A 17324-nucleotide genomic window follows, 5' to 3' on the forward strand; every position below is an offset into this window, starting at 1 on the left:
TACTGCCCTTGCCATTTATCACGCTTTTCATTACGCTGGAATATGTTCTAGTTCTCGGAACTTATTTCTATATTCAGTTGCAAACGAATTCTGTAGAATGTTTATTTTTACTTTGTTGCAATATATCAGATTTCTCAAAAACATTTAACAGTGAGAAATGCTTATAATGAAAATTAACAGTAATATTCTACAATTTCTACTTTTGATTTTATGAACTAACAAAAAAAAGTTCAACATGCAAATGTGAGAATCTAACTATTAATTCCAGCTGACAGATTTTGTTAATAACCAAAGATAGGAAATATTTGTATGTAACTAATGAATTACTGATGGTTGCGCAACGACGAGGTGGCCGAGTGGTTAAGGCGTTGGACTGCTAATCCAATGGGCTCTGCCCGCGTGGGTTCGAATCCCATCCTCGTCGCATAGAACTATTTTATCTTTATAATAATTTCTACAACTACAACTGATTTGCTCACGTTTTTTTTTTGTGGTTGTTGCAGGCTGTGGGCGTTCACTGCAGGATGGGAAGAGGAAGGTCTGGAGTCATGGCCGCCTGCTACCTGGTGCGTTTCAAGGACATGACACCAGAGAGGGCCGTGTCGGAGATCCGGCTGATTCGGCCCAATTCCATCGAGACGCCGGAACAGGAGAGGTCCATCATCAGGTACTTCGACTGTTTACGCGGCACCGCCTCCGCCCAGATCCAAGCAATCGAAGATGACACCGAGCGTTTCAACAAATTGTAAACGATGCATTTCCTAACAATAAATTACTTAACGTTTAAATACCTTTCCTTTCCCGTCTCAAAAGTATTTGAATTACAATTGGGAAAGAGACCTTTCCGCCTTCGCTCCTTCCTTTCCATTCTCTACCCACAGTCTCCTCACTCTTGCGGAAAAGCCCCGCGAAGATTAAACATAATTACAATTTCTGTCCGCACAATAAGCGCGTTCACGAACAATACATGCGGAAGTTTCTGTAAATCACCCAAAATTAATGCCCTTAAGCGTTCGCCTTTCGAAAATCAGTTTGAATTCTGCGTACAAAGGAAAAACACCTTAAATGAGATTAAATGAGTAAATCTTAAATGCAAAATTGGTCCCAAAGTTCAACATGATTACCAACTTCATAAAAATGCAACAAATTTTCATTTATTTAGCTAAACTTAGTATGTTTCTTTAATATTATTTACTTATTGTATCTTTTAATAAATTATAATAATTATATATTTTTTTATTCTTCCTATTCCTACTTTTAAAATTGAAATAATCATAAAGAAAATTAATTGTTTTACTGTAAAGTGCGGTTTCGTCAATATTCCGGACTGTTTGAAACTAGACTAAATACAGCGCACAAAAAAGGGACTTGACTGTAAGAAAGTGTACTAATTTGGTAAAATTTAGTTTCAAACTCGTCATAGTGAATCCGCACTAATAGAAGTGGTACTATGCGAGGTTTTGCTGTTCTTCCAAGACGTTTATCGCATACATTAATTAAATAAATACAAGTCCTTACTTAAAATCGTCCCAGTGAATCCGCACTATGCGAGGTATTGTTATTCTCCCAAGAAAGTAACAATTAAAAATTATTTTGAGCAGATACAAGGAAAGCATCATTTAAGTTGAGTATATACTAGTAAAATTCGACACACGTCCCCTTCACCATTGAAATTCTTGTTCAGCATGAACAACATCTGGTCGTGAACATATTGTCGTGATACTTCATAAATCATCCTCGTGCTTTGTAGCTATTAATAATCAAAAGAGAAACCTCGTTCTCTGATTAATAGGAATCTTTATAAAAGGTGACGGAAACAAAGAATGTTTCAGGTATATTGCATGGAAATTGATTGTACCTGTAGCTTTATTAAAATTAATGTTGTAGAAAAGTTGTAGATTTAACATAATACTATAAAATTTTATTACAATTATAAGAAACGCAACATTTTTAAAGCGTTTTATTGAAATCTAAGTATAATTCTTTACGATGGATTTAAAGTTGATATACCATAAAATTCTCTTCATCTAAACTTCAGATTCCAAATTCCCGAAATAGTTCTTAAGCTAATGAAGTAGTCTGCGTTTTAGGAGTATTTTCTCAAGGTTTGTTAGATGAAAATCATAATTTATTCTTTGTAATAATCAAACGTTAAAAGTTATTAATCATGAAGAAGGTATTCCTAAGTTAACAGTTATAAAATTGAATTTTGTATTATAATTTAATATATTCGTAAAGGTAATGAAGTAGTGAGGAGGAGAAGGAGGTAAAAAGGCCTTTAATGAAAATCGTTTCTCGTTTTCGTTTTCCAATTTATTAATACTAATTTTTAGGCCGAGAGAGCAGACGCTCATCTACGATTGGTTGGTTCGCCTCTTCAACAAAGACGATATTCGCAATATCCAGCAAATTTCAGGTATAAGGGTATAAGCGTACAAAGGCAATTGCAAATCTTCGTGCGAGTGTCGTTCATTATTATCAGACACACACACACACACACTGAGAGAGGCGAATTACTCTTGTGTGCTAAACGAACGTAGGTAGAACATTCGCAACCGACCACGAAAATGTCGCGCATGAACACAACAGCACAACCAAACAATTTTCAGGAGCCGAAGGAATAGGACGAACGCATTTTCAGTTTTCCCATGCATGTCTCGTGGTAAGCGCGCGCGGGTTCCTCCATCTCAACTGAAAACTTTGTTTCAAGCGCGCGCGAAACTCTTGGACAATGCTACTACTACTACAGTTTCAATAATAACTTATCAACAACTGATTATTACATCATGAACGTCTATATAATATTCTGGATTGTGTGAGTACATGTTTTACAAACTATTCATATAAACTTTGAAAAATTCCTCTTAATATCTACACTATATAATATTTCTGAAATATCATCAAATTTCATATATAAATTTTATTCTAAACTTGTTTCACTTTCTTAATTTAAAATATGATAAAATTAATATAAATTACATAAAATTCTTATTTTTTTTTTGCACTTTTCAATTTTACTTATATATAAACAATGTTGCAATTAACTTAAGATAAGAAACATTTAAGCAATCTAATATAGTAAAAATCATAATTAATAGCAATTAAAAAATCAAATTGTTATTTGTTCATTTTTACTTAAGAAGTTAGTAAGTCTATAGATTTTAAGTGTATATAAAATTTACTTCTAAAGCATCTATGAAAATGCACGAAAAAAGGTAAAGTTGGGCGTAATGTACCATATATGAGAAATGTATAATAATTCAAAAGAAAAAAATAAATAAAGCGTATATTTACGACCGTTTCTCTGCTTCCCTCTTCAAACCAAATGCTTTTTGCACACTAAATTATATCGAGAAGACAAATAAAATGTATCCACAGTTTACAAATGTTGTGCGATACATTTATATACAAAAAACTATATATTTTTCTTATGATTTATGTATATTTTTTTTGTGACAAAGAACTAATGAGTATAGTTATCTATAAGAATGTGTACTTCTCAATTGCTTTCATATAGATTAAGGACATGAATGCAATTGGTCATTTTTCCTGCTGTTTACTTTTATGACCTCGAACAGTCCGCATTGCTATCATCAGTCAAATTATAAGTAAAACTAATATAAATTAAACAATCTATCTTAAAGTTATCAAAATTAATTGTATTATACAATTTAATTTCAAAGGTATTTCGTTGAGTTTTTGGTGCATGCGCCAGGGTAAAATTCATTATATTAAAATGAATACGAATATTAAAAATATCTTTAATAAAGATTCTTTTTGATTAGATATAAAAAAAACGTGCGAATTTTTTGCTACTGTGAAATAATCGTACTACACGAAATTAATAAAAAGCGAGAGCGAAAGGACAAAGAAAACAACATTAAGTTTGAATTAGAAATTAATTACTATATTTCTTTCATCTTCGACGAAGCTGGAGACGTACCAGACATAATAATTGATCTTTTAAGAATGGATTAATTGCATTAGAGGTAATGGAAGATTAAGTTTTTTTCTATATTCAGGTCACATCTAATATAGCAGATTCTATTTGAGACAGCAAAAAGGAAATTCTTCAGAAGAAAAAAAAACTGTATATTATATTTAATTTAATTAAGATTTTCTGTATTGCTGTACTTTCGTTCGGATGTTCATTGTAATTATGTGATGGAGATTGCGAAGTTTTCCGATGATATAGGAAACCGCATTTCGAATGTATAATAGATGTTATTGATGCTCATACATTAAGATGGTCTTCGTGTACCAAAGTTTTCCGATTACAGCGCACAAAATCAAGTTACATGATTTCACGTTGCATTTCCAAGACACGTATAATGTAAATATGTTAACATTGTTACCAACAACAGTATTGACTTTTCACTGGCGTGGAATTACAGACTTGATATTTAGTTCATTTAAAATAGAGTATCTAGATAGTTATAGACATAGAAGTTATAGAAAAACAAACATCCACAAATTGACATGATAATTTATACAAATTCATTCATAGAAACTAATAATTATTTATTAGATTTTAATTTTTATCCCATAGATAAAGCTAGTGCATGAAAACGAGATCCGTCTCATTTTCTGATTAAAAACAGGTGCAATCTCGCGAAGTTAAATGCGTACGGTCTTGCATAGATTCAGAGGCTGTGTTTTGATCTTGAATTGATACCTGGTTATCATCTTCGGAACAAGTTGATATACCTTTAATTAGCACCTGGACATGCGCCCACGTGGAAATCGTTGCTCTCATTCAAAGTAAATGAGAGAAAACGCGTGACCGCACACCCTGGAGGAATCAAAAAGAAAATAGGGAACATTAGGATAGAAGGAAATGCTATGATCATATAACAATTTTTTAATTATTTTTTATATTATTTTTTCTATATTATGAAAGTGTAATATGCAATGCATAACAATATAATCGCTGTTCAGTATTGTGACTACTCTATAGGCTTTGAGTAATCGCCGATAGCTTTACAAATTAAAAATATTCAATTCCTCGTGGTAAGGGGATATATTGATATAGGAAAAGGATAAGGGTAAATGCGAACCGGAGAGTCGGCGGTTCTAGGAAAGAATGGAGAGTCCTCGAATTGGTTAATAAGAGTTAGAAAGATCGATTGAGGTGTTAACTTATAACTAAAGAGGAATATAGGCAAAATGGGCGTATTTCAAATATAACTTAATCTAACCTAACGAAAGAGAGCACTAAGTATTATAATAAATTGCACTTTACTGTATTCATTAGTAACTGCCTAATTGAACATTTAGGATAATCAATTGCCACCTAATCATATAATTTGTCTATGATTTATGCTGTGTCCACCTGCAGAGTGTCCGACCTAGCAGCAAGACCTGAACCTTCACAGCAAAAATGAACAAATCGAGCGCAACAGTCCGGAGGTGAACTTTATCTGCTGAATGAGAAACACGTGGGAATACGTTAGATCCCCACAGACATTACATAAATGGAAAATCACTCGAAATATTAAAACAAACTCCAAAAAAACTGATATGGAGTGAGTGAATCGTGAGCCAAGCAAAAGCTCATTTGATCCATACTAAATGCCTAACTTTAACCAGGAAGTCAAGATGAAGATGATAGTAAACTTCGCCCGAACGAAGAGAAAACTAAAGTATTGAAATGGCAAATGGCTAGAGAAGTAAGGAAGGTATTGGGACCGGCAAAGACCCTGTAAGAGCAAACTGACTAGTCTGCGGAATTACCGGCATCCCCATAATAGGCATAGCACCAGTTATGGGTGGACGTGAAGGGAACCAATGCCAATCAAATACAAAAGATTTCTTTAATAAGAATTGAAGCTACTTTTAATTATCAAAGTAAAAGCAAATATATACGATTGAATTGAAAGCAAAGAGTGCTGCAAGAGAGCTGCAGGTAGATCGTGATAGTGTGCAACCATTTCACGATCCTAGGGATAAATTAAAACTAGAATGAAATAACCCTTGTGATAAACTCTAAGGGGAAGGGTAAGGGTACTGAAATATCCTTTATTTAGAATACAAATATACAATCGTGCAGAAAGAGTCTACTGACAAGTCTTGTTGAATTAAAACTGTTAAAAAGAAGAGTCTCTTTTTGCACGACTTTCGAGTGATTTTTGGGCACGGTGGATACGCTAGATCCACCCCTGAAAGCAGAAAACATAAAAAGCTGACAAATACGTTAGATTTGCCACTAACTGCTCATGCTTATTAATCGCGAGGCGACACGAAATCACCATTGAAATTGAAAAAGATTTAAAATTAAATTAAATGTTAATAAATAAAAATTGACCACATTGTTTCAATTTTGAAACAAAATGATAATTTCCAATAATAATAATAATTTATTGGACAGACATCAATACAAAAAAAAAGTATGAAAATTTGAAGAATGAGGTAAAAAAAAGCAGCGGAATAGTGTGTATCAATCGAGGGACATTAGGTATTGGAATAGAGATAATGTGGGATATTTAAATTTGGGTTTCGAGGGGCACAGAATTTAGAGAGGGAGGCTATGGACTGTTTGGATTTAAATTTCAATGAGAGGGAAAGGTATCAATCGAGGAGAGGGAGATAATTTCCATTATTAACGAAATAATAAATAATTTAAAATAAATTTGAATGCATTTTGCATAAAAAAAAAATAATTAAAAAAGAGTATAACACCGTGGGAAATAACAAATGTTTAATTAATTTTGATAAATGAATAATCAACTATAATAATTTATTATAATTCTAATCAAGCACCTAACAATTTGAAAATGTTAATGAATATTTAACATTTTTTGAAAGATCTATCGAAAACCCAGCACAATCATAACAATAATTATTCAGATCATTCAAAATCGAAACACTTTTGCTCATGTATTCAAACACACACAAACAATTGCGAGCTCGCTTTCATTCAAACCAAAACAACACACACTAACATACAATATTCAGATTTTGGAAATATGAGAAACGAATTTGCTTTTAACGGTGGCCAATCCTAATTATAGAATTTCCTGAACTATAATTTTTTAAATATTAAAATAGCAAAAAAGTAAAATTAAAAATAAACAAATAATACAGATACAAATCAATAGTAATTTAATGCAACCTAAACTAAAACATGTAAATAAAACGGAAATACGGACAAGAACAAAGGGAATCAATTAATTAGTAATATTAAATTGGCGCATTAATTTAAAAATATAAAAGCCTGAAAAGAATTGAAAAAGATACAAAATTAATTAATAATTTTGAATAGGCGTAGCAATAATTGAAATTATAAAAACATGAAAAGAATTTAATTACCGCAGTAATAATTAAAATTATGAACAAATTTTTTAGGCTGACGAGGGAGGGCAAATTGTGAATCACTTTCTACTTGATGTCTTCATTACCATCTGCATCTCTGCACATCTCCATTTCACCACTCGTTGATCACGAACATTCTCAAATATTTAGCAAAAATACGCACAAAACTCACGGGAATTTAACACTACCGTGATTCTAATATTAATAAATGTATAGTAAATTGAGTAACGAGATTTTAAATTAATTGCAGTCACGGTTGAAAAACAAGAGCCGTTTTCAAAATAACGCACAAACACTGTAAATCGGAATGTACGACTAAGAATCGGCCAATGGCTAAGAATTTTCTTAACGACATCTGTCGCGAAAGATTGATATTTCGGGGAAACCGCGAGCCCCTAGATCCGCTGTCGGTGGTTGCTCGAATATTTCGAATACGAACATCATCCACCATAACGGATGCATCTCGAGAAGTTTTTACCTTGCATCCATATAAATAACAAATATATATATATAATCATTGAATATGTTACGGTAACATTTTGTGTCGTTTGTTTTTTTCAGCGATAATTTTTAATTATAAATTATACTTAGTATTAATACAAAATTACAATTAACATAAATTATTATAATAGCAAAATTTAATGAAATTCATGAAACAATGAATAATTTGATCTTATTTGGAGCCAAATTCATTCATTAATTTAGATGAACATTTCAATGATAAACATGATACCGAGACATAGGAAATTCATTACGACAATATTAGAAGACGTAGGAAACTACTACAATTTGTGCAAGTGTAAGAGACATTCTTGTGATAGAACGGTAAAACAATTAGTGAAAAATGACAGAACGTGTTTAGAATTAAATTCAAGCAATTGTATGCGTCGTTACTGAAATTGTGAAAATGAAAGAGAAATATAAAATAAAATAAGTTTTCATTTCTATTTCAAGGAATACAATAATTCATTTAACTATAATTTCAAAATTTTAATAAAAAAAAAAATGTTATAAAGGGTGTCCCAAAACTAACGAAAGATTTGAATTAAATAGAAAACACAGTTTTTAGTCTTCAAGTTGTGATTTTTTTATTGAATCATAAAATACATAGGGTTATTTATAGAATAACACATCGAGGAAATGGCCTCCACAGTTTTGCTGGTACATACGCACTCTTTTATCGAAATTTTCCATCACCATTTTGTGGTTGAATATCGTTTATGCAGCGATTAATTTCCTCCGGTAATGCACGGGTGGTTGTGGGCTTGTTGACATAAACCTTTGACTTCAAATAATCGCATAAAAATAAATCTAATGGAGTTAAATCACAAGATCTAGGGGGCCAATTCTAATCACCGAAACGAGAGAGTACACGACTAGGAAATGTCTCTTGCAGTAATTGAATTGTTTCACGGGCTGTATGGCATGTGGCATCATCTTGTCGTCTATATCAATATCATCCAACTGGAGCAGAAAGAAGTGTGTTATCATGTCGAGATATCGAGCACCAGTAAGAGTCACTGTTTGACCAGCGTCATTTTAAAAAAAGTATGGACCAATGATGCCTCCAGCTCAAAATCTGCACCAAACAGCGACACTCTGTGTATGCATTTGTTTTTCGACAATCACATGTGGGTACTCCTAACTGCACAAAAGGCAGCAAATTCAAATCTTGCGTTAATTTTGGGAGACCCTATAAAATAGAAACATTACAGATTTCGATTAATTTTTCCTAGAGAAACTGAAAATTGTGCAGTTTTTAAATTTCTATAGAGAATACAGTAAAAATCTGATTATAAAGCAGCTCGAATAAAAATGATATGGAAATTCGTATTGCTTATTTCATCGTGTGAAGCACGTTGAAAAATTTACATGTAATTTGTGGGGCCTTCTTGGATAATAAAAAAAAAAGTATATGGTTTCTCACCGCCGCTCTGGCGTGCAAACCGAATTTACGATCCCTCCGTAATTTCAACTGTCATTGCATAATAAATACGGATCATCGAATAAAAATTAAATAGTATTTTTATGTTAAGTTATAATTGCAATTACTTCAAGCGCAATATTATTTATTTACACGTTCAATTAAAATCCCAAGATTTTACTTTTTTGTTTTTGAGACTATTTATGATATTTAAATTTGAGTTTCTCAATCTATGAGTCACGTTTTAAATTTGTAATTAGTCGTTTAGCAGTTGGGTGTAACCACAAACAAATATGTTACGACAGAAAATGACAGCTGTCACCTTGTATTAAAGCGAGGAACTAGTGAAATACTGCGGTTGAAAAACGCTTGATATAAAAAAAATTGCAAAACCAAAAGAAAATAATGGCAAGACGAAAAAGGTTATAGGTTATTTAGTCGCATCAATCGAATATAATGTGTTTCCCTGCAGATACAATTTACACCGGAAAAATATGTGAAAACTTCTACGACGTAACAAAAAGAAAAAAAGTGAGTAGTCGACTCAATTTTGCGCAAATGGGTTACAGAATAGATACAAAAGATAGGGTGAGAAACAATTTATCTCTCTGCGAAATTGTTTTCTTAACGTATTTCTCTTTATCTCTTATATTAATTTTCATGTATTCAATCTGAAATTCAGCGAATTCAATATCACTTCAAAGTTGTACAATTTATAAACTACATCAAAATTTCATTTAGCATTTCTATGTATATTCACTAATTTTAATGTATTTATTACAATTATATTTCTATCTTATCGAAATTGTAATCAATATGTTTTCTAACCAAAAATCTTCGACAAAAATTAACTATAAAGAGTCTGTAACTTACAGAGCCGTGGTGATCAAATGTTATCTTCCAGTTCTTAAGTGAATACAGGCTTTCTTAGCGCTCCCTTCAGACTCATTTGCGTTATACTTACGTTATCTAAGAACTGGAAAAGATATAAAGTTAAATAAAAAGTGTTTTAGTAATGTTATCTAGAGCAAGTTGTTAGAGTCAAATTTCAATAACCCGCACTATTTGAAACCGGAGTGTTCAAAAAGAGACTTTTTATAGTTTGCTTTTTAATCTGCTCAATGCACTTATTCAGTTTTTTAGTAATAGTGAACATGGAGAAGCTGGCATTATTCCTACAGAATAACGAGTTTTGTTTAACACATGGTTGTCTCATATTCGCATCTGCCCTCGTTCATTCTTTTTCGAAGATTTATTGTACATTTATTTCCCCATTTCACTGCTTCCAAAATCGCTACAAGCCTCATATATTTCACATACACGCGCATATATCTCAGCTGATTCATTATTTAACAATTTCCTAGGTAATGTACTTTAAGATACATTTTTTATATAGAATGTCGCGATGTTTGACAAAAAAAATACATCTTCAGAAAATTAGGTTTATTGATTTAATACGTATTAATAAAACGAACGCACTGTTCGAAGCCGCACTATGAGAGATATTGTTTTCTATATTGGAAATGAGTAATGGTGTAATTGATGTAATTAATATCCACTTGTTTCACGCACTTGGCGTTGTGTGCGTATTAATTACAAACGTGTAATTTCTGAAATTACTTAGTAAACTAGTCATGCACGTCTATTCTATTCATGTGAACTACTTTATCTTTGTAGAAATCCATCATCAACTTGTTTGACACGTTAAACAATTTATTTTAAGTAATAACTTTCATTAGTCGTGCATCAGATCAATGATGTAAAATATATATTTTAAAAAAATGGTAATAATTCAACATTAATTTGAGAAAATCTGAAGAGATAAATTTATTAAAAATTGGTAAACGAACATTAAAAATTAATTGCAGTATTGCATTCTCTGTACATTCAGCTTTAATTTGATCATTCATTTTCCAAAATCGGTTTAGTAATAGTCGAGAAATAGTTGAAAAACTGAAGCATTACGTTTTTCGTTATTTGCAAATAAAATTTTATTTTGCCAACATTTTAGAAATATTAATATAACTAATAACCAAATTAAGTTCTAAGAATTATTAAAAATTCTAGTTTTAAATGTGTTTTTCAATGATATCATCTCACCTTTCCTGAGTAGTTTAATTTAAACTGCCCAAATAAAATCAAGCAAATTTAGTAGAGATTGCCGCATTTGCAATTTAAATGTTTACCACTACAGCGCTGCAATGAACAAACGCACAACGGGTTGCATAATGAAATTGGCATTCCTATGTAGAAAGGATATGCAAATATGATCCTTCCACGCGCCACCAAAAAAAAAATAGAGAAAAAAAACGAACAATATAGAGACTAGCAAAGTATATGCCGGATGAGACTTGCATAAAATATAAGCCTTCCATATATACGACCTTCTGCTTTCCTTTCTTTAATAAAACGCAAAGTGTATGACTGACAAATCTTTAAGTATAAAGGAATACGAAATGTAACTCATATCGCTTTTAGACGCATAGCGAAGCATAGTTTTACAACTTAACGTTCATGAAATGACAGCTGTCACATTGTGCCAAAGGAAAGGAATTACAATACTATTAGCAATTGCTTTATAAGTACAAACAATTGAATAGCGAAATGACAGTTGTCACATTGTGTCAAATCGAGGAACTGTTTAAATACGTTTGAGTCAACTATAAAGTAATATGTTTGGTTGCAAAATGACAGCTGTCAACTTGTGTCAAATCATGGAACTGTTGAAATATTGTTAGCAATTGGGTTAACTACAAAGTAAAACGTAGGGTTGCAAAATGATAGCTGTCAACTTGTGTCAAATCGAGGAACTGCTGAAATACTGTTAGCAATTGGGTTAATTACAAAGTAAAACGTTGTGTTGCAAAATGACAGGTGTCAACTTGTGTCAAATCATGGAACTGTTGAAATACAGTTAGCAATTGGGTTAACTACAAAGTAAAACATTGGGTTGCACAATGACAGCTGTCAACTTGTGTCAAATCATGGAACTGTTGAAATACTGTTAGCAATTGGGTTAACTACAAAGTAAAACGTTGGGTTGCAAAATGATAGCTGTCAACTTGTGTCAAATCGAGGAACTGCTGAAATACTTTTAGCACATGGGGCAACTACAAAGTAAAACATTGGGTTGCAAAATTACTGCTGTCAACTTGTGTCAAATCATGAAAACCGTTGAAATACTTTTAGCAATTGGGTTAACTACAAATTAAAACGTTGGGTTGCAAAATGATAGCTGACTTTTGTCAAATCGAGGAACTGCTGAAAAACTGTTAGCAATTGGGATAATTACAAAGTAAAACGTTGGGTTGCAAAATGACAGCTTTCAACTTGTGTCAAATTATGGAACTGTTGAAATACTGTTAGCAATTGGGTTAACTACAAAGTAATACATTGGGTTGCACAATGACAGCTGTCAAGTTGTGTCAATGATTGAACTGCTGAAATACTCTTAACATTTGGGTCAACTACGAAGTATATATTAGGTTGTAAAACTGTTGACTTCGTTAAAATATTTATAAGATACTATGACTAGATCAAGTTGCATTTAGTTGGATTTAGTATAAGATATTTCCTTGCGTTTCATTTACATCTGATTTATTGTCTAGTATACTGACGATTATTATTCTTGGAACGAATCAAATGCTAGAGAGTGCCACAATAATTGGTGTTGTTATTTGGAAGCTTAATTTGGTTTGCAAATTGTTGGTATTAACCCGAACCCAACGATATTTTCAGCTGATTACAATTTTTTTCCCTTCACTCGTTACATTTTATTATGCCACTACTGAAACACCACAGACCAACACAACAGCAAGGAATCGATACAACAATGAAATAAGCAACAAGCGAAGAGAAGAGAAGGAAAAAAGTATAGCTGCGACTCGGACTATGTTATTACCTGGGGAATGCGCACTATTTATTGTAACACAACGCAAACACATGCTCGTAACATTAGTCAAATGCGTAAAGCGCTCCTCTCCCTTGAGATTAACTTGGAGCAGAAGAGAATTTGTCGCCGGATAATAACGGCACGCTGTTACGTCAAATGAAACTTTATTCCGCGTACGACTCGTGCCAAATGATTTTCCACTTTAAACCTATTCCGGAGAATTACAACAAACTTTACTATCCTGCAATTTAATCGAAATGAAGCTCAGAAATTTACATCGCAAAGACTGGTAAACCGAAGGCTACAACTAATTTATATAGATCCATCAGTGTCCTCTTGTATAAGAAACTTATGCTCACTTTACCGAGATAATAGCTGCAAGAAATACTTCGACAAAAGTTTGGAAGAAGAAAAAAAAACACTTATATAATCATTCGTCATAAAATATGAAACATCAGTTTTATACAGCCTCATTTTGTACTATTTATTTTTTGTATCCTCGTTTAGTCCGCACTCAAACGTACATTTTTGTATGTCTTTTGCATAAAGTTTAATAGCAAATCCGTTTCTATTCAGATTTTATGTAATAATTAAGTGAGTCTGTGAATATATATGCTTTTGGAACGGTTTCGCATATACGCAAAGATCCAATTTAAAAAACGGCCTTGCTTTCGTCCGCTCCTTTTCAAGGGTGACGCTTTTATTAGTGGTTGAATGAAAATCAATTTGAACTATTATATTCCGGTGAAACGAGAGACGTTCGCAAGCTGCTGCAACGAATGCACAGGGAAAAAAATCTAATTTAAAACTACATCGCAGAAGCCCGGAATAATTCTTCCGTTGAGCGCGTTTCTTCTACCTAATTCGTCTTGAAACCATCCAACATTTGAAAGTTTTCTTATATAGCACATTTCATTATTCCATTCCACTTACAATAAAAATAAAAGATTTTTAATTATACATTCTTAATGTTATTTTTTCTTTTTACTTAAAGTGTATTTTTAAATAGAGGCAATTTCTAAGAAAAAAAAATCGAGTTTTTTTGGAATTTATATGAATATTCCATAAAATTTATTGAACTAAATTAATAAATGTGAGAAAAATAACTGTGAAGAAAATTTAGAAGATGAAAAATCTAATTAAATTAGCTAAAAATTTTGGATACTTTTTTAGAAATACAAATAATCAAAAATTGACAATTTTTATTCCTATTTTCTTTTTAAATTGAAAGAAAGTATTAAATCATAAATAATTTACAAAATATTTACAAATACTTTGGCTAATGATTATTATAAAATTACTTATTTTTCGAATGATTACACAAATATTTCTTTACCTTTGTACTCTAACTTTTATCAAATAAATTGACAAAATGTTTCTACGAGATGAGCGAAATTCTAGGCGATAAATACACTGAAAGACACATACAACATGTAATCCGCACGAAGGTTTTACAGAGGATCGCAGCTTCCTTTTTGTAACGACACAAAAGAGACACATTTGCTCATGTACCACATTCTGTACATTCTCGTGTTTTTGTTTGAAGCCAAAGTTTGCAACAAACTTCCGCAATTTAATTTATAACAAAATTAAATTATACGCCAGTATACGCTAATTCCGTGTATCAATTAAGCAATTATTGCAGATTACATAATAACTCAGTTTTACTAGCTCACATTTAAAATAATTTAAAACAAGAAAAATATTGTGAAATATTAAAATAAAAAATATATTTATCTAACGTTTATAATTCATAATAACAAATGTTTAACAGTTACGAAGGTTTATACAGAAATTGTTTCAAAGTGTGGTCCGCGGGCCGCATCCGGCCCTTGGAGCAATTTTACACGACCCATGAATACATTTCTTTTTTTTGTCAAATTATTAACGTAATTGAATTAACTGTACAAACATCATGGATTAATTTTACGCTCGAGTAATAATAAAAAAGAAGTTTTAATCATTTTAGTTCCCCACATCCATCTCATAATAACAAAAAAAAAACCCTGAAGTGGAAATATATACTGTTTTTATTAGAGTTCTTTTTGGTTGTTTCTTCTCTGCTATATTTCAGAGTGCGTTTCCTTTAGTCGTCTAGAAATTTAATAAATATTACGTATATAAAAAGGAAATAATAAAGCACATTATAATTAAGTGGATACTTATAGTCTTTTATGCTTTAGAGAATGGAAAGTAACGTGAACTTAAAATTCTCTAGAGAGATTTCATCCCTTTTAGTTCTCTAGTGGATCCGTTTATTATTATGACCGACACGTTCGCATAACTTTGGATTAGATCCGCTTCTTGTTTGCTCGTATTTTGAACGAAATATTTGACTTTCTCCACGATTTTTAATTACTTGTTCAATTAGAAATTGATTTACTAAAGTAAAATAGTTCTGATGATGATAATAAATATCTAGCGTGTAGCGCGTTTCTTTTTTTTTTCGCTCATAAAATGACGTGTATTGTCATAAAAGCAAGCGTAGATATAACATCTGACGCGAGAGCATAAAATTACAAAACAATCGATGCACTTCCATGCATAAAATACTGAAAATATGAAGTAAATATAGAAACAAATTAATTTGTCAATTAAGTTGTAAATTGAATTAGTTTATACTTGTTTTCCTAATGCATACAATCAGGGACGGATTTAGACATAATCCTCGTAGGTTTCAACCTCCTTCGTAATCTACAAAATAAACAGAATCAAACTGAATTGGATAGGACACGTTTTATAAAATTGCTCGACAACCATTCAAGGTTGTAGATAATCGAATACTCAAATTAAAGAAGAATATCTCACCTTTCCAACAAGCCTACTCACAAGTATATGCTATCATCGGCTACGAACTGTCAACATATTGTTAAAGATAGAAATTTTCGTCTTTCCTTAAAAAAAAACATATATAATTTTTATTTAACGAGTTTAAAAGTTGTAATAAGATATGATTATAAGATGATCCTGCGATAATCAAGTTTTTAATACCAAATCTGTTTGTAGGAAGTGCTGAATCTGTTGGCTGCAAATAAATAAAGGTTTACTAGTTGTTATTCGATACAGCTAGGATTTTCGAGTGGATTTTAATTAAAACTATTTGGCGTAAGAACAAACTAATGGGATGCAGCTTATGACACGATGAAGCGCTGAAATAGAGCTTCATTCGGATCGCTAATTGAAACCCGGAGATCTCAATTAAAGCAAAATAAAATGCAATTATCTGGGAGCGATTTAATTTTCGAGTAATACAATAGGATGGAAAAGGGATGTTTAAGAATGCGTAAATAAGTTGAAAAGGGTCGCACCATCTGCGAGGGGGACGATGATATTACAATTAAATCAGGCAAAAGTTTGCTGTAACTCAATTTCGAAATATTTGTTCTATAATTAAGTGAAATATTCGTTCAGATTTACAATGGATTTGGACATTTACTTGAAGTGAATATATATATATTAACAATTATTCAAATTATTTTACAAGTTATTTCTACTTTAAAAGTTTGATTCAAAATGAGAATAATAGTATTATCTTCTAAACGGCTTGAGCGATTTCGATGAAACTTTATATGATTACTTACAATAGATCAATGAATAAAATAGCGCAAACAGAATTTTGACAACACGATTGTTTTCAAAAATATTTTTTCAAATTTTTTATAGTGATGATTAAATTTTCTTTTTAACTTACATGAAATAATTCTTGAGTTACACGAAGTATTTTTCAGAAATATTTTTTCAAATTTTTTAAGGTGATGTTAAAAAAAAATTTACTTACATGAAATAATTCTTGAGTAAAACATAATTAATATGAAATTTTATTTACTTTTAAATTTATTCACTATTTCAGAAGCTACGAGTTCATTTTTGAGCGTAGAAATCCATTTATTTTCGACCAAAAATGAACGATTTGAAACATTGATACTTTTCTCCATAAGATAATTAATATCTTTTAAACGGCTGGATCGATTTCGATGAACTTTTATATGATTAATTACAATAGATCAGAAAAATACTTTTTCAAATTTTTTAAGGTGATGTTTAAAAAAAAAATTACTTTCATGAAATAATTCTTGAGTTAAACATAATTAATATGAATTTTTATTTATTTTTAAATCCATTAACTGCTTCAGAAGCTACGAGTTTGTTTTTGAGCGTAGAAATCCATTTATTTTCGACCAAAAATGAACGATTTGA

General features: G+C 31.4%; 2 protein-coding genes and 1 non-coding gene across 3 annotated transcripts in view; all 3 read left to right on the forward strand.

Annotated features, from left to right (window-relative positions):
• Nucleotides 1-342: 342 nt before the first annotated feature.
• Trnas-gcu lies at nt 343-424 on the forward strand. Its single transcript has one exon. It is a non-coding gene; the product is annotated as a tRNA-Ser (tRNA).
• A 50-nt stretch (nt 425-474) lies between these two features.
• LOC108568484 (dual specificity protein phosphatase 23-like) lies at nt 475-751 on the forward strand. The gene has a single exon (XM_017929604.1). It carries the CDS (start codon nt 525-527, stop codon nt 747-749), a length of 225 nt encoding a protein of 74 aa, XP_017785093.1. The 5' UTR covers nt 475-524; the 3' UTR covers nt 750-751.
• A 1905-nt stretch (nt 752-2656) lies between these two features.
• LOC108568488 (lutropin-choriogonadotropic hormone receptor-like) overlaps nt 2657-17324 on the forward strand; it is a 38922-nt gene continuing 24254 nt past the window's right edge. The window contains exon 1 of the mRNA XM_017929609.1: nt 2657-2815. Within this exon, the coding sequence (XP_017785098.1) occupies nt 2787-2815 (29 nt within the window). The 5' untranslated portion in view covers nt 2657-2786. The remainder of the gene's footprint in view (nt 2816-17324) is intronic.

This window comes from Nicrophorus vespilloides, unplaced genomic scaffold (assembly GCF_001412225.1).
Source record: "Nicrophorus vespilloides isolate i.1.1-1 unplaced genomic scaffold, Nicve_v1.0, whole genome shotgun sequence".
In the NCBI taxonomy this organism is placed as follows: Eukaryota; Metazoa; Arthropoda; class Insecta; order Coleoptera; family Silphidae; genus Nicrophorus; species Nicrophorus vespilloides.